This window comes from Manihot esculenta, chromosome 1 (assembly GCF_001659605.2).
Source record: "Manihot esculenta cultivar AM560-2 chromosome 1, M.esculenta_v8, whole genome shotgun sequence".
In the NCBI taxonomy this organism is placed as follows: domain Eukaryota; kingdom Viridiplantae; phylum Streptophyta; class Magnoliopsida; order Malpighiales; family Euphorbiaceae; genus Manihot; species Manihot esculenta.
Window position 1 is genome coordinate 20,411,818 of NC_035161.2, and position 25,541 is coordinate 20,437,358.

The window sequence follows — 25,541 nt, forward strand, 5'->3', positions numbered from 1 at the left end:
ACTCAGTGAGTGGATAAATAAATAATAAAGGGGGAATAGATAAAGGTTTGGTACTTAATAGTATCACATAATATGCTAAAATAAGTCAACTGGATAAATATAATCATTTTAAATAACACCATCAAGCTGAAATATAATATAACGAAATCATTTATCTAATAACATAAAATGCATAAAGGATCCAATATACTCATAACATGTTTCTTATAGTTAATACTGGCACCTCAGGTGCAATAAATAAAAATGCTGGCAACTTGAGAGTAATGTTGGCATCTTGGGCTCTATAATGATAATATTGGCCCAAAAGCAAATAAAATTATACTAGTCATACACATGTGTAGAGCTATCCCCAAAGGGCGACCATCTAATATATGCCCTAAATACTATATGTATGTAAAGCGTTGTTTCAAAGACAATATAAATATAAGTTGAACTAAAAATAAATTACCCATCATTAAAGTGTTATCTAATCGATGTATATATAGAGTGTAGTTGGCTATTTATTCAGCTGCATGTATTATAAATTTCTTTCCATTTATTTGAGGAGAATAAATTTTCCATTATCCGTTCCTATTTTTCTATAATAAAATATCACATATAGATATACATTTAATAAAAATACCAGTGTTATAAATTTATCTACTCATCTATACTGAAGACAAAATAAAGTCTTGATAGCTGGAGCATCTCTAGGATCTAGAGCAAGAGTTAGATCCTCTCCTAAAATTATAGAAAATATAATGCATTAAAAACGAGAATTTTAAATCCTAAAATGCAAATGTAGAATTTGAAATGCATAATTAATTTTTGAAAATTTTAACAAAAGTTTGGCAGCATTCGACATAAACTTGACTTTTTCCTAATTTTTTTTCAAAAGCTCAACCAACTCCATAACACTCAATATTCATCACAAATAATTCAAGATGCCCATTAGGCCTTAAACTACATATTTATAATAATATCATCATTCTCCATTTATATCTGCTCTTCCATTCCAATTATATATTTCATTTCCTTCAATACACCCAGTAAACTTCTCTTCCAACTTTTCCAATATTAATATACAATCCAATAATTATCATAGATATAAGATTACTCGATCCATATTTTTAGTTCTAACCATACAATAACTATTCAAGAAAATAAACCTCAAATCTCAAATACATAGTGAAATCCTCTTTTCTATACCTCCCTCTTACAATAATTAGGAACCTATTATAACAAAAATAACTCATCAAACAAACCCCTAAAAATAAAGAATAATCAACTCATAAAAAAATATTTAACTCTCCATAACCTCAAATCATAAAAATTTCCATGTAATATACTAAGGAAGTACATAACACTTAAGAAATCTATAAAGAAAATAAGAGAAATTTACCTATTAAAACTTGATGTCCAAGAGAGAGAAAAATGAGTTTTAGGTTAGGGTTTTTTTATTAAAAAAAAACTAAAAACTAAAATTAATTTGGAGTTTTGGTTTAGATTTGAAGGATTAAAATGAAAGATGGAGAAGAGATGAGGGATTAAGAAAAGAAAGAAAAATTAAAAAAAGACAAAAGGGGTTGGGGAAAGAAATGCCTTGCTCTAGTTTGGGTGTTCTCCCGAAACTAGAGCAAGGAGGAAATGAGGATTTTAAATCATCTCTGTTCTCTCCCTTTTTTTTTTTACAAGTGGATCCGTCTTTTTTTTTTTTTTTTTGGTCTTATATGACTAGGCCTTACATAGGCCCTATATGCATAAGGATCGGAAAAAAATAAAAACCTGTCAACCATTACGATGGAGCTACACAATATAAATCCAAAAAAGCTTCAATAAATAACAAAGAAAGGATCCAATGGAAAGCATACCCTAGACTTCAATTGCTTAACAAAACCTCTAATGCAAGCCTTCTTAGGGACCAAAACGTAAGCTATTTGATCTTTGCTACATGGCCAAGCTAAAAAGGCCTAAGTCTTCAGTACTGGATGCCAATATCTTTAATCTTGCCTTTGCTTATAAATGAAATGAAACCAATAAGAGAGGGATGAGATGTTGAGGTACTGGTAGGAATAGATAGTGTTACTGTCCTAGTCTCCTCTTTCTCAAGCAAGAATAAAACATCATCTTCTTCTTGCTGCATTTCTATGGCCTCATCAAATCGATTAGAATCATTCCAGTTAATATTAACTGAGGGAACACTCTGTGAATCCACAAGGAAGTTTAAAAGCTAGAGCACTCAAAACCTAAAAGTGTTAAGAAATTGAAAGCTGAAAACCAAAAACCAAAAGTATGGAAGCTAGAGCACCAAAAAGAACTATATAAACTATAACTAACATAATATATGATTATTTTATAATATTAAAAATAATTTAATAGTTATTGATACTAACACAGGAAGCATTAAAGACCTAAAAGCTTGAATGAGCCTTTCTACGGCTCATTCTAGACTAAACGGACCCTCAAGACCCGTTCCAGACTAAAGTCCTAAACAACAGGTTTTCTTGTCCTACTGAGACTCAATCACAAAATCCAAATCCTACCAAGATAAGACTACCAACAAGCTATTTAAAGAGACAACCTCTAGATATGTGATCTATCTAATCTTTTATCTGAATTCTCCTTAGATACTTTACTGACTTAAGCATCAAAGGTTTTTTCCACCAAATTATTTGAAGGGGGTACTACGAAACTCCAGAATAAATTTATCAACTAAGGACATATTTGATATTCCCTTTACCTCAAAATGGTTATTTGTAAGTTTTTACGTGCAAATCATTTGTGAAAATGCTAGAAATGATGATTAATGTTTACCCTTAAAAAAGCGGGTCTCACAGTTCCAAAATAAATTTACCAACTGAGGACATATTTTATAGGCCCCTACCTCAAAAAGGTTATTCGCAAGTTTTTATGCACAAATTATTTGTGAAAATGCTAAAAATGACAATTAATATTTATCTTTCTCGAAGCTCCCGAACAAGTTTGTCAACTAGGGATAAATTTATCAACTAATAACATATTTAATATTCCCTTATCTCAAAATGATTACTCGCAAGTTTTTATGTGCAAATCATTTGCGAAAATGCTAGAAATGATGATTAATGTTTACCTGGGTTTTAGAGTTTCGAAACAAATTTACTAACTAAGGATATATTTTATAGCCCCCTACCCCAAAATTATCATTCACAAATTTTTACGCGCAAATCATTTATAGAAATGATAAAAAGGACAATTAATGTTTATCTTTCTCGGAGCTCCTAAACAAGTTTGTCAACTAGGGATATATTTGATATCCTCTATCCTAAAATAGTCACTCGCTCAAATTGAAAATACTCAAAATGACGATTAATGTTTAGCCTTACAAAAGTATGTCCTATGTCCTAAAGCTTTGGAATAAATTTATATTAAGAATATATTTTATAGCCCCCACCTCAAAATAGTCACTCTAAGTCTTTCACATTATTTGTAAAAATAATTGAAATGACGATTAATGTATATTCTTACAAAAATGAGTCGTAAAATTTCGGAACGAATTTTTCAACTAAGGACGTATTCTATATTATTTTTATTATTGTTTGATGTTAAAAAACTAAATTTTTTTTACTAATTTAAAATAAACATAAGAGATTATAATGCCCAATATTTAACTAAAAATGAAACTAAGTTTAAAGTTAAAATAGAAATTAAATAAGATCTGAAACTGTACTAAAATTATTTCGATCTGAATTAGAAAAATAGCAAAATTTAATACCAAAGATTTAATTTGAGTTTCAATTTTTTTTTCTAGAGTTGTACTAGTATGTTATTTTTCTTTACTTGTGAACGTTGATTCTAAACTTATCTAATCTTTACAGCATCGAGAGCCACATAAATCCGTTTCATTGTCTACATAACCTAAAAGTGACAGGGTAGACAAGAGTGAACAACACATTCCAGCAAAAGCAAGCGCCTTTTGAGGCCTTAAGCATGCGCAAATCCAAAATGGATCATGCATCATACGAGGGACTTCAGGAACCAGAGAGTACGTCGTACATTTGGCCCTATATTGTGATGCTCGCATGCTTGTATTGTGAATAGGAAGAAATCAATATTAGAGTTAGGGGGGAACGAGGAAGAAAAGTGTTGAGGTCAGAAGGAATTAAGGGAACAGCTATCAGTTAGATTACCCAACTATTCTTTTATAAAGAAACTAGTAAATTAGTTGATATATCTATATTGATAGTTAATTAACGAAGTCAATACAAATTTTTAAAATTGTTTCATATTCTCATTTCCATTCTTGTTTCTTGAATAACTAATTTCTAGTTATACTGAAATTTAATATTCGGCAAAAGGAATCTCTCTACCTCATAGAGAAAGTTCTCTTCATATTTGAGGTCTGTTGTTTCTTTCTTGCCAAAGTAGTTGATTTTCCTTGCCTTAGTTGGAGGTCTTCCTTTGCCCCTTGGGCGGAGGGAGGTCTTGCTCTCTCCTCGCCTGAGTGTACATAATTTTTGGCTCTTGGGGACGCAGTAGTTCTCATAAGAAGTGTCTTTGTTTCTAGCTGTGTTTGATTTCCTTACTTGTGTTCCTTTGATATTTTCCTTTGCGTTTTCTGTTTTTGGATCAGAAGCTTCCTAGATCCGAATTTCAAAGGTCCCTCCAAGTGTAAGGAAAGCACGATAGTTCATGGAGCTGAAACTCGTTAAGCGTGAACAAACCATTGAACGATCGCACCTCCTTGCCAATGCTGATGTATGATTGAATCAAGGTAGTTTCCTACATTGCCCTAGGTGGCGGTGTTGTACCGAAACCGAGACAAAGGACTCGGACAGTGCTTTTCTCAGTGTTTTCTTTCATCAATGGGAGCGATGAAGATTTGTTCACTATAATCTCTCTCTCGACATCTTTATCCTAAGTTCTCTTTTGGTTCGAGGGATGGTGGGCAGACACGATCGTAGAAATCATTCTTCTCTCTCTTGCGTTCGGTGTGTTGCATGCTTTTGCCTGTTTCTCCAAGTGTAAGGAAAGCACGATAGTTCATGGAGCTGAAACTCGTTAAGCGTGAACAAACCATTGAACGATCGCACCTCCTTGCCAATGCTGATGTATGATTGAATCAAGGTAGTTTCCTACATTGCCCTAGGTGGCGGTGTTGTACCGAAACCGAGACAAAGGACTCGGACAGTGCTTTTCTCAGTGTTTTCTTTCATCAATGGGAGCGATGAAGATTTGTTCACTATAATCTCTCTCTCGACATCTTTATCCTAAGTTCTCTTTTGGTTCGAGGGATGGTGGGCAGACACGATCGTAGAAATCATTCTTCTCTCTCTTGCGTTCGGTGTGTTGCATGCTTTTGCCTGTTTCTCCAAGTGTAAGGAAAGCACGATAGTTCATGGAGCTGAAACTCGTTAAGCGTGAACAAACCATTGAACGATCGCACCTCCTTGCCAATGCTGATGTATGATTGAATCAAGGTAGTTTCCTACATTGCCCTAGGTGGCGGTGTTGTACCGAAACCGAGACAAAGGACTCGGACAGTGCTTTTCTCAGTGTTTTCTTTCATCAATGGGAGCGATGAAGATTTGTTCACTATAATCTCTCTCTCGACATCTTTATCCTAAGTTCTCTTTTGGTTCGAGGGATGGTGGGCAGACACGATCGTAGAAATCATTCTTCTCTCTCTTGCGTTCGGTGTGTTGCATGCTTTTGCCTGTTTTGCGTCAAACTTTGTTTCTATTGCTTTTGCTGCCGAAGTCCAACTAGAGTCTTTACCTCAGCTCCTCAATGTGTTTTAAGGCTGTCCAAGGCTATTGTTAGGAGAAGAGATTGTTTCTTCTCATAGCGTTGAAGATTCAATCACTATAATCTCTCTCTCAACATCTTTATCCTATGTTCTCCTTTGATTCGAGAGATGGTGGGCAGACTCGATTGTAGAAGTCATTCTTCTCTCTCTTGCGTCTATTGTGTTGCATACTTTTGCCTGTTTTGTGTCAAACTTTGTTTCTATTACTTTTGCACCAGATTCCAACTAGAGTCCTTTCCTCAGCTCCTCGATGTGTTTTAAGGCTGTCCAAGGCTATTGTTGGGAGAAGAGTCTGTTTCTTCTCATCTGTTATGGTGACACAGCTCTTAGACAGAGGTCCAATCGGGTCGAGGTCTGTCAAACAGGTAATTGGGTTTTAGGTTTTTATGGTACATGGGGTTGTATTTTTTTGGGTTCTAAAACCCTGTCATTGTTATGAGGCCTTGTGCTTTTGGGTGTAATGCTTGATCCTATTGGGATCCTCTTTAATGAACCTACCAATCTTTGACCAAAAAATAAATTTCTGGTTCATATAATTTTGTGATCTTTTCCGTTTTAAAGCTTCAATGAGAGTCGTATTTTCCATTTGAAGTACGTTTAACATTCTCTTGATGCAGCTCTTAAATCTCCAAATTTTTGGTCAGCCAAAGTAAAATAAAAACAAAATATCCCATTTAATGAGCAACTGAATTTTTAATCAATGACGAAATACAGAGTATTTCATAGAAGCTTATCTTCTAAATTCTCGTTGCTGTATCCACGCTACATATAAGCCCGAGTAGAATGTCAATTCCAGTATTCAAAATTCTCCTCTTTTTGCTGTGGCCCCATTATGCTAATTAGTCTATAGTTTTGTCTACTAGCGCAACTGAATACCTTCCAAAACAGAATGAATTAACGGATGTATATCCTGTACAATCTTGTTTCTTCCACCGAGTTCTCTCCATCACAGGAGAGATCAATCACCTGAAACGGAGACATGTATATATTACGGGATCCAATGGTAATATAAGAAAGAACTCTAAAGCATTCCAGCATTGGAAATTCACAAGTTCAAAGGGGAAAACAAGAGGGAAACAGAATCAGGCCTCACAATCACATCACAATTTAAGGTTCTCAGATATGAGCAACAATTATATTCAATGCAATTGTTAACTTCTGTCATAAATATTTTAGATAGCTCATGGTCAAAAATATCAAATTAATCAATTTTGCTGCGTGGATACAATAAGAGATGGAAGGAGAAATGTTCAAAATGGAAATTTCATGCATATATGTGGTGATAGCGGTCTCACCCATTAACCAGTAACAATATTTGGTGCATCTATTCCCTAAGAAATGGGAAATGAAATTGGGTCCATTACTATCATGTGCATACATGCCATGGCAATAAGGTAAGAAATCTCAGACTGACTAACCTGTGCAATGTTACCAAGAATCACCATCAATAATAAGGTATTACGATCTAAATATCAGCCTCTGCTCAAAACCCAAGATCAAAAGTCGGCCATTCATCAATTTCCCTTGTACTCTTGAGCTGCACATTGCTTTTCTTTTTACCGTCAGTAGGAACATTAGAGGCACAACCACTAGAAAGCTCAGAAGGAAAAGCTACATCACACCTTTTAATATCAGCCTTTGTATTGTCCATATGAGACTACACAAAATAATTTGATATTAAGTCATATTGTTTCACAGCTAACCTAATAGCTACTTGATAGATAACTTACTCTGACATAAAAATTAGCTTGTGCACTTGCTAAGAAATAAGGTTAGAGTCCATGTTTAAGGAAGCATCAGATAATAATTCTTCAATCTTTTTAGTTCAAGTCGAGATCACCAAAATGAACGGTTACCCACAAACTTAGTTCAGCCACATAGGTCTTTCCTCCTTCGGGAATTTATGCTATTTTCTTGTTTAATTATAAGGAGATTGTTAATTAGCTCTTTCACCATATTCAGGCTACCAGATCAAGAAAATCACAGAATGTTCCAGACATCTCACCAATTAAAACAAAATCAAAGAGATTCTACAAATGAACAAGCACAAGATTATAGGTTAAATAATTGAAATTTTTGGAGATCATAAGCCATGGCCCAAACCTGGTCAAAATTTCCAGTTACAGAGTCACTGGATGGTTGGCCACCACTAGAAATAGATATGTCTGCAAAAACAAACATAGGTCTTGTTCTCACATAAAAACACAACTCAGAAGATCAAGCAGATAAGAAAATTGCAATATAAAATATAAAACTTGCCTTCGGAAGGCATAAGGTTGCTACATTTCTCGTTATCTGTAAATTTAGTTGATTCCCCATTATCCTTAGTTTCACTTGGTCCATCATTTGGCAACGATATTACAGGTAATTTACCATCTTTAGGATAATCTACCTCAGCATCTGAGATGTGGATCACCTTAGCAGAGAAAACAGTTGTAGTCATGCTGTTGTCAGTACAACCCACAACAACACTCTTCTGCGCAAGAGGTTTTTGGAGAATAGACAAGATTTGATGGACTGGCAAAGATAGAAAAGCCTTAAATTAGTTTAAGTTGCAATGCAGCAATGGATCTTTAAGAGAACAATAATTGCTAACAAGCTACTGGTTAATCCATTTATGATGACATTTATTTAATGCCCCATTTTAATCTTGGAGCATTTGAAAATTGCAACAAGTTGTAATTTTGTTTGACTAGAGTATCTACATTTGCTTCCATTATTGCCTTGTTATATATCAGACATCATAACTAGTATCAATCCTTTTCTCCTTGCTATTTCTTTTCCTCTTTTTGTTTAAAGCAACAAAGATGATCATAAGACGTGCCAAAAACTTAAAAAAGCATACAATAAACAGCTCTAAATTGTTTAAACCCATAAAACATAGATAGGAATGGTGATGGAATTACTTTCACATTAAACCGCTTAATTCAGTTAGCACAGGCAGAGAATCTAGAAGTTGTTATCACATACAAAGTCCTTATAGCAGAAAGAAGACACCGGTTTTGTAATGGATAATTTTTTGAATTTGGAGAAGTAAGAAATTGGACATACTGCCACGTAAAGACTTGTCTGTGTGAGCGGTATTGCTTACTTTTGTCCTCTCTACAGCAAATTTGCTTCTTGAATCTGTATCCTCCCTTGAACAAGCATTGCTTTGAAATTTTTCTGTAGCTAAAGCCAAAAGGAATTTCATAGATTTTCATCTCTAAGAACAACAATTTGCTAGGTGTAAATAAGGATAAGAGAGACCAAAACTCCAACTAAGAAGAGAAGTACGCAACAAAAAAATGAGGCCAAAAAGAAAAGGCTCTTCATCACCAATAAACGTGTTACACTTACATATGATGCATACAGTCATATGAAAACACTTATCATGACTGTAACTTGTTTTAATAATTTAGTCTCACCTATAGTGGAGATGTTAAAATTTAAACCAGCATCCTTCCCTGAACAATCATTATTTGTAGCTTCTGTATGAGTCAAATCAATTTCAGGAGTAAGATCAAAGCCTATGATACTATCTATTAAAACAAAAATTATTCTTGGCCTCTTACCCCACATCGCCTGCTTATAAACCTTTAAATCTCTTTACAACCTAATATCCCCTCTAGCCTTGGCACCTGGTTAGGCTTGGTATCTAATGTGGTATCAGAGCTTAATCCCCTTACTTTAGCCCTGAGTTTTATGTAGTGAAAAGAATTATAAATATGAAAATAAACTAGAATATTTGTTCAAAAATTGGGATAGAGAAAATGGCATTGGCAGCACATAGCAATACCAACTACATGGACCTGCATTGTTTTTTCAGGGGTTCAAGAAATGCTGAAATCACAAATTCAAAAGACTACTTGAAGAAGATGCAAAACTGAAACTTCGTATTTTGCAACTGAAGGGTTGACATTAAGATTGATATAAAATTCTACTAAGCTTCACATGAATTTAGGGGATAACCTTGTGGAATCTGAAAAGAGCCCCGGAAACCTTAGTTGTCAAAATACACAGATAGACTATCTAGTGCTAAATGGTAACATAGAAAATATCAGGTTATGCTTGTATGATAAGTCAATAAAAGAGACCTGATTTAAAGAGAAAAAATATATATATATATACATAATTCTTAACGACAATTGTAAGACATGAAACATTCAACAATGTTTCTAGAAGTTGGGATTTCTTTTGTTTATATATTTTTATAATTGCTTCAAGCTGGTTTGGCTATGGCCAACATAGAGAACCAAATGTGCATATACAAAAATGAGATAAATTAGGACTAAGGAGAAAGAGAGAACTAGAATAATTTGGACAGAAACTGGTTTCAGCAGAGCTCAAGGGCAAAAATAAAAATCCATATAGCTGACGCTAACTAATTTGAGATTAAGTAGGGTATAAATGAACCAAGTGAAACATAGCTTTGAATAGATTAAGCTTGGATCGTTCTATTTTTATCAAGCTCAAGCTCAAATAAGCTTGTTTCCTTTAAAATATATTAAGCACAAGCTCAATCTTTGTCCTAACTCATGTAAATTGCAAACAAGCCAAGTTCAAGCTCAACTCGCCTAAATTTATTCAAATTCTAAACAAGCTAAGCTCTCTTTTAATCCTAAGCAATTTTTTTAATAAACAAACTAAGCTCAAGTTCAACACGTTTAAATTATTGATACATCCAGTACCAAAATCCCATATACGGATGAGTAGTCCAAACTGGACTCATTAACTGAGGTCCGAAATCCAGATCCAGATCACTACTTCAACCAAAGAGCATCCAAATCCCTAGAGAATTGGAGGATCGCCTCATTTGGGATAGTTAAGAGGTCGAATCACTGAACATCCGAACACCATCACATACAGAAGTCCAGTCTGGACCTTAGACACAGATTCGTTCGGACCTCAGACACATATACAGCTCTAACCAGAGACATATATCTAGTCTGGACCTCATAAAACAAGAAGATTTGGACTTTAAGGCAAGTCCCTAAAGAACAAGGAATCCTAAATCAACACAACTATTTGATAGAAAAGACATCAAATTTTGCACAGATTGCATGTCCAAACTAACAAAGGACTCTTAGCTCATCTCTATCAAGACAATCCAAAACTGAGACGGATTCCACAAGAAAAACTAAGGTTATATAAGACACCTATAAGTATGTCTCTCTCTCTCTATTATCTTCACCTTTTACTCTCAAAATTTCCATTGACCCATTACTGATTTAAATATCAAAGAGGTAGTCCAAAGCCTATTGTCTAGTGTTCTTTCTCATCTAGCATATACATACCCGTGAAAGACAACACTCCGAGATTTCAAGAGATTCTAAAGAGATGCAATTCAATTTGGACCAAACCGAATTCTTAAGAGAAAAGCCTGCAATCAGAATGGCGGTTTACAAAAACAAAATATCCAGAATGTTCAACAGCAAAGTCAGGCCGCGAGCCTTTAATGTACCTAGTTCTCAAAAGAACAGATATAACAAGTGGCAATGCCGGGCCTAGTAAGTTGAGCGAGAATTGGAAACGACCATTTAAGATCTCAAAGGTTATTCATCCAGGGTCATATAAGCTAGCCAAATTAGATGGTCAAGTTACTCCCTGTGCTTGGAATATCTATAATTTTAGAAAATTTTATCAATAACAAGTTAACGAGATATTTCTTTTACATCTTGTGTTCTTCAATGGCAAGGAACGATATTAGTCTTCCTCAAAAGGAAGAAAGATTAAGGAGACAAGAAGAGGCCACAAGCCAATTTCCACTAGGCCAGGTTACAAGACAGTTCCCGCAGACCATTCGAGCGTTGGTCCCACTAAACAAGGCCACAAGACAGCTTCTGTCAGGCCAGATCATAATACGGTTCCCGCCAGACCATTCAGCATTGATCCACTACATAAGGCTACAAGGCAGCTTCCGCCAAGCTAGGTCACAAGGCGGTTTCCGCCAAACCATTCGGGCGTTCATCCCACTAAATAAGGCCACAAAGCAGCTTTCGCCAGGGCAGATCACAAAGCGGTTCTCGCTAGACCATTCGAGCATTGGTCCCACTAAACAAGGCCACAAGACAACTTCTGTCAGGCTAGGTCACAAGGCGATTCCCGCCAAACCATTCAGGCATTGGTCCCACTAAATAAGGCCACAAGACAATTTCTATCAGGCTAGATCACAAGGCGGTTCCCGCAAGTCCATTCGGACGTTGGCCCCACTAAATGAGGCCATGAGGCGGGTTTCACCAGGCCAAGTGCTAAGCATTGGTCCATATAAATAGATCATCCGCACTAGACAACCACGAGGGGGTATACTAATCCCTAAAAGGCGGAGGTATTGATTAAAAGCTAATGTTGATGAGGCGAATCTTATGACCAAGAATCAATATGAATAACAAGGCAAAAGACACTTATTACAAATGTGTCAAAAGCGTTTTATGGTGCAAAGGCAGGAATCCGCCAGGCCACGGGTCCAGGTATTAATCCCATTTTACAGAAACTCTATAAGGTATATTTGTTAAATCGGGCGTTAAAACCCCCAAAATGAATATGTTTTTGCCCTTGAATAGATATACAAAATCTGATTTTCATTATAAAATATTACAAGGAGATAAAAGGGACTTGGGCAAGTCTATTACATCAGAATCTTCTAAAAATCTATTAGCAGAGACCCAATTGGCATGGTTCTCCTCAGTCCCTCTCTCGATCTCATCCTCCGAGAAGACATCGTTTGAAAGGTCGTATGAAGGACTGTCTCCCCAACTACCTTCCTGGCCTAGCCCTCAAAATTAATCTTACACAATTCAACCCCTCTCCTTGGGGTCATAATGCCGAAAAGCATTATAGTCAAGCTGGTTGCAGTCTTTAGAACTAACTAATATGCTTGCACCTTCATGAAAACTCACCCTCAGCTGCTCTTCGTAAACTATGATGATATCCTCCGCACAGATCTTATTATTCTCAAAAAGAGAAAAGAAAGCACCCCCATTCCTATCTCTCGCAGACAATAGTCGCAAACACAAAAAAGAGAAACGAGGGTTCTTATACAGTGGTATAGCCAACAAAATCTTTAATATGGCTCGAAAAATGAGGCTGTCACAATGACTAAGGAAGACAAAACGATGCAAATAGTAAAAGCCAGTCAAATTGTGCCACATACCCAAAAAGATAAAACATTACCTTTGAATCTGAAGAATCAAAAACCAGCAGAGAGACCTCTGATGCTATATAGCAACGGTCCAAAGTAAGCCGTGAACTATTACTACGAGATAGGCCCATGTGGCAAGGATCTAATTAGTAGGTGTTGAATCCCACATCAGCTGTGGAAAGGAGTAATGTGCCCCTTATATGGGCCATAAGCACTCCTCCCCCTTGAGTTAGCTTTTGGGGTGAGTTAGGCTTGGCCTAAATTTAACAGTAGGAAATACAGTCCAACCTAAGGAAGATCCGAACACCTTAGCACCTGGATCATCATCAAGACTCGCCCTTTCCTCGGTAAGGCAACTCTCGGCAAGAAGCTACCGTTAGCAAGCACTGTCCAGCGTATTCTCATTACACCTATAATCGCAGGATTACCAATCCATTAGCTAGCGACGCCCCATACTAAGCAACAGACCACATCACCACCGGATTATCGGAAAATGCCATATTAATTCCATCCTCTTATAATATAAAAGGAAAATGATCATAGAAGCAAAGATACGGTATTCTCTCATACTATTCAAGTCCTAAGCAATCTATTACATTCTCCCTATTCTACAACTTACTGACTTGAGCATTGGTTTGACTGCCGTGGGAATCCACTATCACCTCACGTTCTCTTTCTTGCAAGTCTAGCCAATCACAACACAACTCCCTTCCAGCCAAGTCATCAATCTAATCTCAGCAATATCAAGCAAGCTTTAGTGTTTTTAAAATACAATTCAAAGCTACAATATCTTTATTATGCCAGCAACATCAAGCATGCTTTAGTGTTTTTAAAATACCATTCAGAGCTACAATATCTTTATTATGCATACCATACAAAGCTGTTTTGCATTCCATCTCTATGAAGATGGGAAGAATACTCAGTTCTCTACCTATCGTATAAGAGGCTGTGAAGATAAAAAATTAACAGCCACCGCTTGATTTTCTTTTACATTTTGATGTCTTTTGTTTCATTGATTTCTTCAGTTTTTTCAATGGGTTCCGAGTTTATTTCAGATTCTATTTCTTTATATTCTTTGCACTTCCCCAAAGAACTTAGTAAAGTCTTGCTACAATCAATATAGCATCAAGAATGTTGCAGCACATAGAATAATGGTGGGCTAAATAACCTTTTAATATTAAGAAATATTGAGATTATTTTAACTCAGGGAAAAGATAATGGTTGGTTAAATCACTTTTGTTAAATCACTTATAGATAATGGTACCTAAAGACTCCAAGAAGACCAAGAACAAAAATTTGCATGAAAATGGAAAAGAAGATCTTTGGCCTCACTTTGCTATAGGTAAACAAAAACCCAATGTGAATACTCTATTGAATCACAGTATCCATGCATATCTTCTACAATTGGTATACAAGTTGATAATTATATATGGAACTTTTCAGAATAATAGCGAAAGGATCAATAATAGTTGTGCCACAACATATGATCTTCTCTATTTTTCTTTATATTTTATGGGTTCTAAATTTCAAAAGAATAGCTTGAGGAAGAAAAGTGGAAGAGTGAAGGGTAATTTTGGAATTATAAAATTTTAATATATTGACTAACAGCTAATTTAAATGATTGTTTTTTATAGTTAACGAAAATAAATTATGAGGGTGTTTTAATCTAATTTTTTAAAATATAGGGACAATTTAATTAGTTTGGTCATATTAGAGAGACACGAGAGGAATTATCCCAATTTTTTGTAAAAAGAAAAAAACCTTAATCATAGCTTCTGTTTGTGTAATTAGCAGAAGTTATGATTGATGGCTAGAAAATTCCTCTACCAGCCATCAATCATTATTTAAAAAAAAAAAAAGGCTTCTATTGGTGTAGCCAAAAGGGTCTTTTGGCCAGCTTGTCAAAAAACCCCCCTTTTAATGAATACTTCTCAACCCCCACCCCCTTTATTAAAAAATAAAAATAAAAGCCTCCACCCTTCATATAAATCCCCAAAATCAACTTTGTATGTTTGTTGGATTTGAAGTTATCAAATTATTGGGATTTTTGTGCGAGAGAATGAGAACAATAGAAGGAAGAATCGATCAATCAAGCCAAATTGAATTGATTTATTTCAATTTGATTTACTTTGTTAATTCTTTATAAAAGTGTAATTTAGTTTTTCTGGTTCCATATGGAACTGAACCATTAATTTCTCACCCCTAACATATCAGCCCATTTATAGTTGTAACCCTAGGATTAAGGCTTAGTTATTATTGACATTGTTGCTCCAAGAGGTTGCAAGATATTTGCAATTGTAATAAGTTCTGCTACTGCGCATCTTTCGGCATTACTTGAATAGCTAGTGAAAGCAATGGAGAATAAAGATGCCAAATCATGCACCCCAGCAACAAGTAGAGAGCATTTTTTGCTGGGAAAGCGATGTAAAGGTAAACCAACCTGCATTTTTCTAAGAATCATAAGCAAGTCTAAGGATGCAACTATGATTATTCTTGGCCTTTTGAGTTATCTGACTAGCGTAAAGAGCATGCCACTTTGCATAATAAGGAAAATAAGTACAAAAAAGTGATAGTGATAGGGAAAAACTCATATGTTATCTGCATAATTTATACTGGCATATCCCAATAGATGTTTAAGGAAATGGGAACCAAGAAGACAAGGAGGAGCAACTGACCTTTTGCCCAAGATTCATGGACTCGAAGACAATTCTGATTTACATGCATTACCCTTTCTTTGCAAGCAAGATTGATATTATTTCCTTGAACATTCAAATCCGCAGAAAGTTGATTTTCCAGTTCAGGCTCTCCAATGTCAACCAAGTGAGCATCAAATATTACTGATTCATGAGATCTTACAATCTCATTTTTCTTGAGGAACCTACTATCTAGAAGTTTTCTGCTTGCATCATACAGCATGATCTGAATGGAGATCCAATAAATGAAGGTTGGGTCAACTTACATCTAACCTTTAAAGGTAAGAAAATAAAACTAAAACATTGCTTATATGGAAGTTTAACAGCAAAAAATAAATAAATAAATCACAATTGGTGATGGGGAAAATAAAACTAAAGCATTGCTTATATGGAGGTTTAACAGCAAAAAATAAATACATAAATCACAATTGGTGATGGGCTATTGTTACAATCATTCCTAGCAAAATCACCCACCTGACATAATAGATATCTATTCTTAATTAACTAAGCCTATGGAAAGTATGTTCAGTTTAATAACAACTGAAATAAATTATTAATAAATTTTTCAATTAAAAAAAGAAATAAATCATTAATAAATGAGTAATACATGATTCACTGATAAGTAAATAAGCATAAAAAGAAGAGCAGCTAAACATGTTCTAGAAATCAACCTGCCTCCCTAAGGATCCACTTTTCGTAAGCCGTAAGAAACCATCATGATACTTCTTGGCCTTTTGAGTCACTTGAGTTGTGTACATGACCTGCCACTCTAAATTAAAATAGGGAACATGTTAACCAGTACAAATTTCCAAATACAACATGGACAGACAAAAATAAACCGAGGAAATGAATCCTAAGTGAACTGTCTCAAAAGACAATACAGGAAATCATGAAAAGGCAAGAAAAGTTTGTCCATAGGTGATTCAAGATCAAGATAATAATAATATATACTCTTGTTTTATTTTTTGGTGGTAAATAGAAAGGGTGTAAAATTTTCTAAACTGGAGAGCGCAGATAAATGTAGCTCAAGGTCTATGTATTGAGTTTGTGGTTTTCTCCACCAAATGGCCTAAGCCAATTTGGCTTGGCTACGCCTTATATATATTTTTTGTTTGCTACCGATATAGGACATCAACACTTCCTCCCCCAAATGTAATTGGGTTGAACTCAGTTCTGTTGGTCCAGTTGTCACTTGAATACATGCGGTGGTGACCCATCCACCTCTGACTTCGTTTTTTTCCTTTTTGTAAGCTCATGGATCCATCTAGGTTTGGCTTGCCTCAATCTTATTAGTTTTTTATGTGAGACATCCAACACTCCTCCTTTAAGTACAACTGGACCGCACTTAAATTTATAGGTCCAGTTATCACTTATACTGCAAGTGGTGGTTATCTAGAATCTGATCTCTTCTTTTTGGCTAGGTCATACAAGTCTTTCAGAAAGGAAAATAAATAGCCCATATATTCACCTGGGTCTGACTCACTGTCCACCCTGCTTTTGGGTCCTCAAATGTGACCTGCACTGGTACCTTCTGAAATTTTCTAAACCGAACAGTGCAGATGACTCTTGGTAAGGTCCATGCATTGAGTTTTGGGTTACCTCCACCAAAATGGTTTAAAGGCTATTTGGCTTGACTTACCCTTTATATTTTTCTTACTTTTACTTGTTTGATATCCTTGTGAGGACATCCAACAGTGAGGTATTGAGGTTTCAAGAGAACAGTAATATAAGCCATTGCTATGTACAATCTTGACCATAAAGTCAATAGGACAAAATTTTCTTCAACATAATTATGCTTAGGTACAAATGATAGGGATAAATGAATTATCCGACACAGATAAACTGTATCGAGGGATCAGCAAGAAATACAAATGTAAATCAGCAAGTGGTTCCCGTTTTCTACTAATGGTGTTTTTAGGTGGGAATGAGCAACCACTTTTAAGTAATCCAAGATTCCAAATTCATCTGAGAAGTGGAAGCAGCAAAATTAGGTGTCACACTTCCATTTCTATTATACTCCATAGTTTTATTAGACATGGAACACAGAATTATCCGACACAGATAAACTGTATCGAGGGATCAGCAAGAAATACAAATGTAAATCAGCAAGTGGTTCCCGTTTTCTACTAATGGTGTTTTTAGGTGGGAATGAGCAACCACTTTTAAGTAATCCAAGATTCCAAATTCATCTGAGAAGTGGAAGCAGCAAAATTAGGTGTCACAATTCCATTTCTATTATACTCCATAGTTTTATTAGACATGGAACACACACACACTCATGCACATGCACGCAAAAGGAGGGAGAGAGAGATAGAAGAAAATTCAAACATCACTTAGCAATAAAATCAAAAACTTGTTCTCTGCATATGCAATAGCCTATCTGACAACTAACCAGTTACATGAGGGTTTACTGTATCAGGAGATTCTTGATAGCTCCGTAATGCTCCATATCTCTGCAGTTCACTCTTTTTGAATTCTGAGATGTTAGCGACTGTTTCAATAATGCCAGCTGAAATGAGCAGTACAAACTATTGTTGGTCTTTTATAACATCTTGATAGCATCAACTATATGATTACCTCTGATAATTTTTTGAGAAGGGCTTAGGTTATTCAGAGGAGCTTTGCTTTTTTTTGCAGTATCCTTCTCATCTGCTAAGAGGCAAAAGGACCAAAGCATGTCAAGGCAACCAAAAATTTGTCAAACCAAGAAGTTAAAAACCGCAAATAAAAAAGGGAGGGAACACCAGGTACCAGAAGAAATTGAAGGACTCGTGAACTTGTGTCGATACATCAAACTAGGCCTAGGCCTAGGCTTCTCGAGAATTTTCCTTTCTTTCCCATACAAGTTCAAATCAGGGTTAGGTTTCTGATCGACATCGCCCTCAAGATCCCCAACATCGACAAGATAACCATTAAATGTCAGTGTTTCACCAGAGCTCACAACTTCTTCGCCCTTCAACATCCTGCATTCCAATAGCTTCTCGCAATCATCAAACAGCATGACCTATAACCAATTCCACGAAGCAAGCAGACATTGAAAAAAAGAAAACATTAGTTCGCCTTAATGGCCAAGAAAACCCGTACAGCTACAAAATTAACAACTTATTTTACACATTGATCAAAAGAAAAGCTATAGGCACCAAATTAATCTCAAATTATTGCTAGAAGAACTACTAGATTAATTAAAGGTATACCTTGTTGGTTGAGACATGAAGGTCCAAGAAACCATCCTGATAAACTTTCCTCTTTTGCTTGATTTGCTTCGTGTAGGTTACAGTCCATCTCTTCTTCAAATTCTCCATTGCTGAGATACGAGAGTGGCTTTGCAATTCCAAGTTTGGAGCTTTTAAAACATTTGAGAGTGCAGGCAGCGGGAAGGTAAAGAAAACGTAATTTTCCTTTTTCTTTTCTTCCCCGCGAATGTTCAAAGAACGTAAAAGGAAATCGATTAAATGTCGTCGTTTGGAGCAGCAGGAGACGACACCAAGAGATGCCAAGTCTTGTTGTGGACTGATTCGTAAAGAGGCATATCTTATGAACCTTTTTAACAAAGAGATGTGCACAATGATTAAGATGAATCTTATACGTAAAAAAATAAATAAATAAAGCAAAAACCAGAGTAATAAATTAATTATAAAGAATTCTCTACCGTTTGACTGGGAGTATATAATAAAATAAAAAATAATTAGATAATTTTCATATATTTCTCCATTGAAATAACTTTTTATATATACAAATTATAATATCTTGTTAATGCAATTCATAAGAGTCATCTAGTAATCAATTATGCTATAATATTCATACTCTAACACTCCTTTCAAGTTGGATCACAGATATTTTCAACTTGTTAGAAAAATATTCTATTTGAGACCTATTTAAAGTTTTGGTGAGTAGATCACCCAGTTGATATTATATCTTCACATAACTGGTAGATATTAAATTTTCTTAAATCTTTTCATGGATAAAATAACAATCAACTTCAATATACTTAGTCCATTTGTGATATACTGGATTGAAAGCAATATGAAGAGCAGTCTGATTATCACACTAAAGTTTCGTGGATGACGCAACATCCATACCAATTTCTTTCAGCAGATGATTTATCCACAGAATCTCACAAGTAGATTGAGTCATAGTCCTGTATTCTGACTCGGCACTAGATCTAGATACCACATTTTGCTTTTTATTTTTTCAAGACACTATATTTCCTCCAATAAATACAGTGGCATGTAGTCAACCTTCTATCACTTTTGGATCCTGCCCAGTCAATATCAGAAAAACATTCAAGTGCAGTATGCTCATGATCATTGTAAAGTATACCGAGTTCAAAAGTCCCTTTTAGATAATATAGAATTTGTTCTAAAGTGGCCTAATATTTCACCGTAGGTGCAAATATAAATTGGCTTACAATGCTTACTGTAAAAGCAATATCTGCCCGAGTCATCACCATAAGGTAGTTTAGTTTTTCAACCAACCTCTTATACCTCTCTAGATTATCATAAGGGTCTTCATCATCCTTTGTAAGATATATATTAGGAATCACTGGTGTGCTGCATGGTTTAACTCCAATCTTCCCAGTTTCTATAAGCAAGTCAAGGACATACTTCCTTTGAGACAGAAAAATACCCCTTTTACTCCTCAAGACTTTGACTCCTAAAAAATACTTAAGTTGACCTAAGTCTTTGATATGAAAACTCGTATGCAAGTAGTTTTTGAGAGAAGAGATCCTTGTACTATCATTCCCTATAATGACAATATCATCAACATATACAACAAGGAGAATAATATTAGTATATGAATTTCTATAGAAGACTGAATTGTCACACTTGCTTTTTTCCAATCCAAATTTTTGAACAACTTTATTGAACTTGCCAAACCATGCACGGAAACTTTGCTTTAAACCATACAAAAATTTCTTCAAATGGCAGACTTTCTCATACTCTCCATGAGCAACAAACCATGGTGGTTATTCCATATACACCTCCTCTTGGAGGTCACCATGTAAAAATGCATTCTTAATATCTAACTGGTGTAAAGGCCAATGCTGAGAAGTAGCTAGGGAGATGAACAAGCGAACTGAGGTCATTTTTGCCACAGGAGAAAAAGTATCGGAATAGTCAATGCCATAGGTTTGGGCATAACCTTTGGTGACAAGATGGTCCTTAAGCCTCGCTATGAAACCATCTAGATTGACTTTAATGGCAAAAACCCATTTACAGCCCACAACCTTCTTTCCAAAGAGTAAATCAACTAGTTTCCAAGTATGATTTTCATCTAGAGCCTTGATCTCTTCAAATACTGCATCACGCCATCCAGAATGAGTCAAGGCCTATTTAACTGTCTTAGACAAAGAAATAGAATCTAGAGAGACAATTAAAGAGGTGGAAGAAGGAGACAGGTTATCATAAGACAGAAAGTTGGCAATAGAATAGGTAAATTTATACTGTCGTTTACCTTTACAAAGACTAAAGGGGAGGTCAAGGTCACTCGGTGGTTGATCCGATGGCGAAGAAGATTCTGGTGCAGGACATATATCATCAGGTACTGGTCTCCGAGAGTAAACTTGAACAACTAACGGTTTAACAGAAGGCTGAGTACTAGGAGGAATGTTACCATCAGAGTACAACAAAAGGCATACTCGAAGAGGTCCCACCATCAGATATGATTCTATAGATGAGCCACTCATCATCATCCTCTTGATCAAGAGAGGTTTGTGCAACAGGATAAAAAGGAATTTGCTTAGAAAGAGTTACATCTGTTGAGACCAGATATTTGTTGAGGTCTGGAGAGTAACACCGATATCCTTCTGAAGGCGAGAATATCCCAAAAAAAATACACTTCAAAGCTTTAGGATCAAGTTTAGTCACATGAGGTCTGACATCCCGAACATAGCAAGTGCTGCCAAACAGTTGTAATTCGAGAGAAAATAATGGCTTCTTAGGAAAGAGGATATTATAAGGAGTATTACAATTTAGTACTGTGGAGGGCATGAGATTAATGAGAATGTATGCAGTAGAGATAGCATCGGCCTAAAATTATTTAGGAACTTGCATTTGAAACAACGGATCTCGAGCAGTCTCAAGGAGATGTCGATTCTTCCTTTCAACTACCCCATTTTGAGCGGGTGTATCAACACATGACGATTGGTGAAGAATACTATGTTAAGTCATATAAGCCTAGAATGATTCTGACATATATTCTTTAGCATTGTCGCTGACTCGCAGTTGTCGAAGCCAGTCAAAAATAGTCTTTCTGGTTATCAACAATTTACAACTGCAGATAGTGGTGAAAGGATCGAATCCATAGAGAATTGAGAACTTACCTATTTTTCTTATCAAGACCAATAAAATAAACTGAAACGAAAATAAACTGAAAAAGAAGAAAATTGAAAACGAGATAAAACTGAAACAAGATAAAACTGAAACAAGATAAAACTGAAAGCAAAAATAACTGAAACGAGATAAAACTGAAACCGAGATAAACTGAAAGCGGAATAAAAATAAATTGCAGTAAAAGTAAAATGGGGGGTTTGAGATTGATTTGATTTAACAACTACCGAAAGCAATTAAATAAGAAGATAATTAAAATAAAGATGAAATCAATATGAGAAAAGTCTAGTTAAAGAGATGGATCCACTTTGGTTGTTCGGATTGATCATTCACTACAAAAAAACAGTGATTTAACGACCAAAATTTTGGTCGCTAAAAGGCAGAATTTGGTCGCTATTATGAAATAGCGACCAAAATGAAATGGTCGGTGTTTGGCCAGTCACTAAATTTTTTGCGACAATCTGGAAATTGGTCGCTAAAATAGCGACCAATCAGCGACCATTTTTTGGTCGCTAATTTATTAGGTATTAGAAATATTAGTTGCTGTGTGGAAGTAAAGTGGTCGTTAAATTTTGGTCGCTAAATGGTCGCTGTTTTGGTCGCTATTTCGTTGTTATTTAATCGCCTCAGGGGAGAGCATTTAGTCGCTATGTGGAAGTAAATTGGTCGTTAAATTTTGGTCGAGAAATGATCGCTGTTTTGGTCGCTAATTTGGTCGCTATTTCGTTGTTATTTGATCGCCTCAGGGAAGAGCATTTAGTCGCTATTTCATCGCAAATTAATAGTAAAATAAAAAAATATTTATTATTTAATTTGCTTTTGTGGCTGATTAGTCACTAATAAATGCATTTAAATCTGATTCATATCATTTTTCCAATAAATTCATAAACCTGCTATAATATCAATATGTACACACACATTCCAATACATAACACATCAAAGACAATATATACACATCAACTTCATTTCATAATTCTGCAATCTAATAGTTAAAAACATTATTATAGTTTAACACTAAGAAACTTAAAATATCTCAAAATACATAATGGATCCAAATAGTATCAAATTCATATCATAAAATATACATTTATGCTTCCCTTATTCTATATTATAAGGAGTTATATTTTTTAATGCGGTCTAACCAGTTCCTAATTGGTACACAATAAAGCGTTCCAAGTGCCAGAGGCACACTACATCTATTGTAAAAGAACGAGTCCAGCAAGCAACGAACAAACATCTCTTCAAGTACATAAATTTTTGCCATCTGGAAGTTACTTTAATATACAGAGTCATCCGGCCAAAATATCACTGCATCACTCCCAATCAGCATCAAAGAAACCAGCATCTTTCATTTCTGAATAGTATACATTCTCCAGATGCAAATCACCTATCACAAATAAATAAAATATAATATCAGCTAACATTTTCGACACCTCCACTTGGGTATACCAGTTTCTACTAGATGCATCTTGTTTCCTTAATCCTTTTTCTTTTTTTTTAGGAAGGCAATCTTATCGTTCCTTATTGCAGTTCGATAATTATATTTGCAGTCTATTTACTTTCTCTGACCATCCCTAGGTCTTTCCGTTATTACATGTATGATCCCTATAGGTTCTAGATCAGGGGCTATTTCGAGGTTTGGTTCCTCGAACTCAGGTCTCCTCTCTTCCTTACTCTTCCTTTTGAATTTTTGAAGAGTGTCGTCTCTTATCAGCCTCTCAATCTCATCTTTTAGTTGCTGACATTCTTCTGTCGTATGACCATGTTCTTCATGGAAGCGACAGTACTTTGTCCTGTCTCGCCTCTCTGCTTTCTCAGGGTTGAGATTGGATGACCACCTAATTTCTTTATTATTTTTCCTGATCCACATCAAAATACGAATCCGTGAGTCATTTAATGGAGTATAATTCTTATACTTATTTTACTCATCTCTACTTCGAGAGATGGGGTAACTCCTCATTGTAAAGAGAACTGAATTGCAGGAGAAACCAAATAATTAGTGATACCAGAATTATCTCTAAAGCTGCCAGGCTTCAATTTTGGACCCAATTGGAGAAAATATATATATATATATATATATATATATATATATATATATATATATATATATATAATAAAAAGAATCAAATCATGTTCAAAACATAATCAAGATGACATTATTTCAAAACCAACCAATTTGCAATAAAATTTCTGATAATTGCACAAGCAACAAATAATCTTACATGAATTTCAACTATTCTGCAGAATTTTTATTCTGCACAACCAAAGGGTTTTAATCAAGACCTGCATATCCATCGATACATGAGTTTTCAAAACCTGCAGAATAAAAATTATAAGAGATATGATAATACTAATATAATGAAGTATGATATCAATTAAGTAGAATAAGCAAAATTACACTATTGATTTCTGCATAATTGCATGGAAAGGACAAACTTGATTCAACATGAAGGCTGCAGAACCAGAAATGCAGCTAGCTTATGATCAAACTTCCAAGTGTAAGATAAAAATTAAAAATAATATAAAAAAAAATATATTTAGTATTATCATGAATTTTTCCAAATTACGAGATATATATTTTCCTATACATGCTAAAAAGCTGCATAAATAACACTATAGTAAATTTCAAAAAAAAAAAAGAGAAATTAAATGCACCTTAAATGCTAACACAAGGGAGCAAGGTAATCAAATGCAGTAGATGACAAACAGTGACTTCTTCAGTTTCACATCAAAGCTTCTGCAGAAGTCGTTCATAATCAGGTAAGCCAAAAGTAATATATCTAAGACTCTTAGTACAATAGCTGGACTCACCATATTGGCTTCTCAAAATTCCTAATTTCACACAATTCTTGGAATCACACTCTTTCAACACATTTATATAAAAAAAATCAAATATAACTTCTAAATTTAAGAAATAGAAAAAAAAAATCAAAGGAATCAAAGTGATAAAGTAAATATTCAAATTTACAAAGCAAGGATTCACTTACAGAGTTAAGAAGAGAGAAGCAATAGAAATCCAAGAGAGAAAGCGAAGGAGCCAGCGAGAGAGACCAAGCGAGAGAGACCGAGCGAGAGAGACCGAGCGAGAGAGACCCTGCGAGAGCGAGCGAGAGAGAGCGAGCGAGAGAGAGAGAGCAGGGAGGAGAGGAGAAGGGGGAGAGAGAGCACAAGTGAGTTAGAGTAAGGGAGAGGGATGTCGGTGGTGAGTAAGGGAAGAATGTGAGTGAGAAAAGTGGCTGTCAGCAGTAAGGAGAGTGAGTGAGGGATGCAATGTGATTTTAGAATTAGGGTTTCAATATAAAATTGTATTTTTTAAAATTAACTTAATATAATAGATAATAATAATTTAAATTGAGTAGAATTAATAACAATAACTTAATTAGATATACATATACACCGATAAAGATATATAATAATAAAAAAAATAGTTTACAACTTAACTAAAAAATATATTTAAAAAAACTATTAGGACTTTTTATTTTAGAAATGTATTAGTTTTCAATTAAAAATTAAGTAATTTTTAAGTTATTAATTTTTTAAGTTAATTTTTCAATTAAAAATTAATTACTTAATTTTTTAAGTTAAAATAAATTAATTAATTTTTTAAGTTAAAATTAATTAATTATTTTTTTTAG

At 35.0% G+C, this 25,541-nt stretch overlaps 1 protein-coding gene across 13 annotated transcripts; it reads right to left on the bottom strand.

The window, feature by feature from the left end:
• Positions 1-6,414: 6,414 nt before the first annotated feature.
• On the bottom strand, positions 6,415-25,182 carry LOC110626225. Of its 13 annotated transcripts, XM_021772011.2 has the most exons (15): positions 24,894-25,182; positions 24,562-24,643; positions 24,305-24,359; positions 24,129-24,222; positions 18,772-19,117; positions 18,329-18,581; positions 18,155-18,229; positions 17,970-18,086; positions 16,249-16,346; positions 15,560-15,803; positions 8,816-8,935; positions 8,024-8,281; positions 7,868-7,929; positions 7,183-7,421; positions 6,415-6,730 (listed from the first exon to the last, which is right to left on the bottom strand). In XM_021772011.2, coding segments are annotated over exons 4-14 (1,749 nt in total). In that variant the 5' UTR covers positions 24,131-24,222; positions 24,305-24,359; positions 24,562-24,643; positions 24,894-25,182; the 3' UTR covers positions 6,415-6,730; positions 7,183-7,247. The 13 variants fall into 13 exon arrangements, with proteins under 13 accessions (XP_021627703.1, XP_021627719.1, XP_021627728.1 ...); XM_021772027.2 differs by lacking the exon at positions 24,305-24,359 and having other exon boundaries at positions 24,129-24,189; XM_021772036.2 differs by lacking the exon at positions 24,305-24,359.
• Between the last annotated feature and the right edge of the window lie 359 nt (positions 25,183-25,541).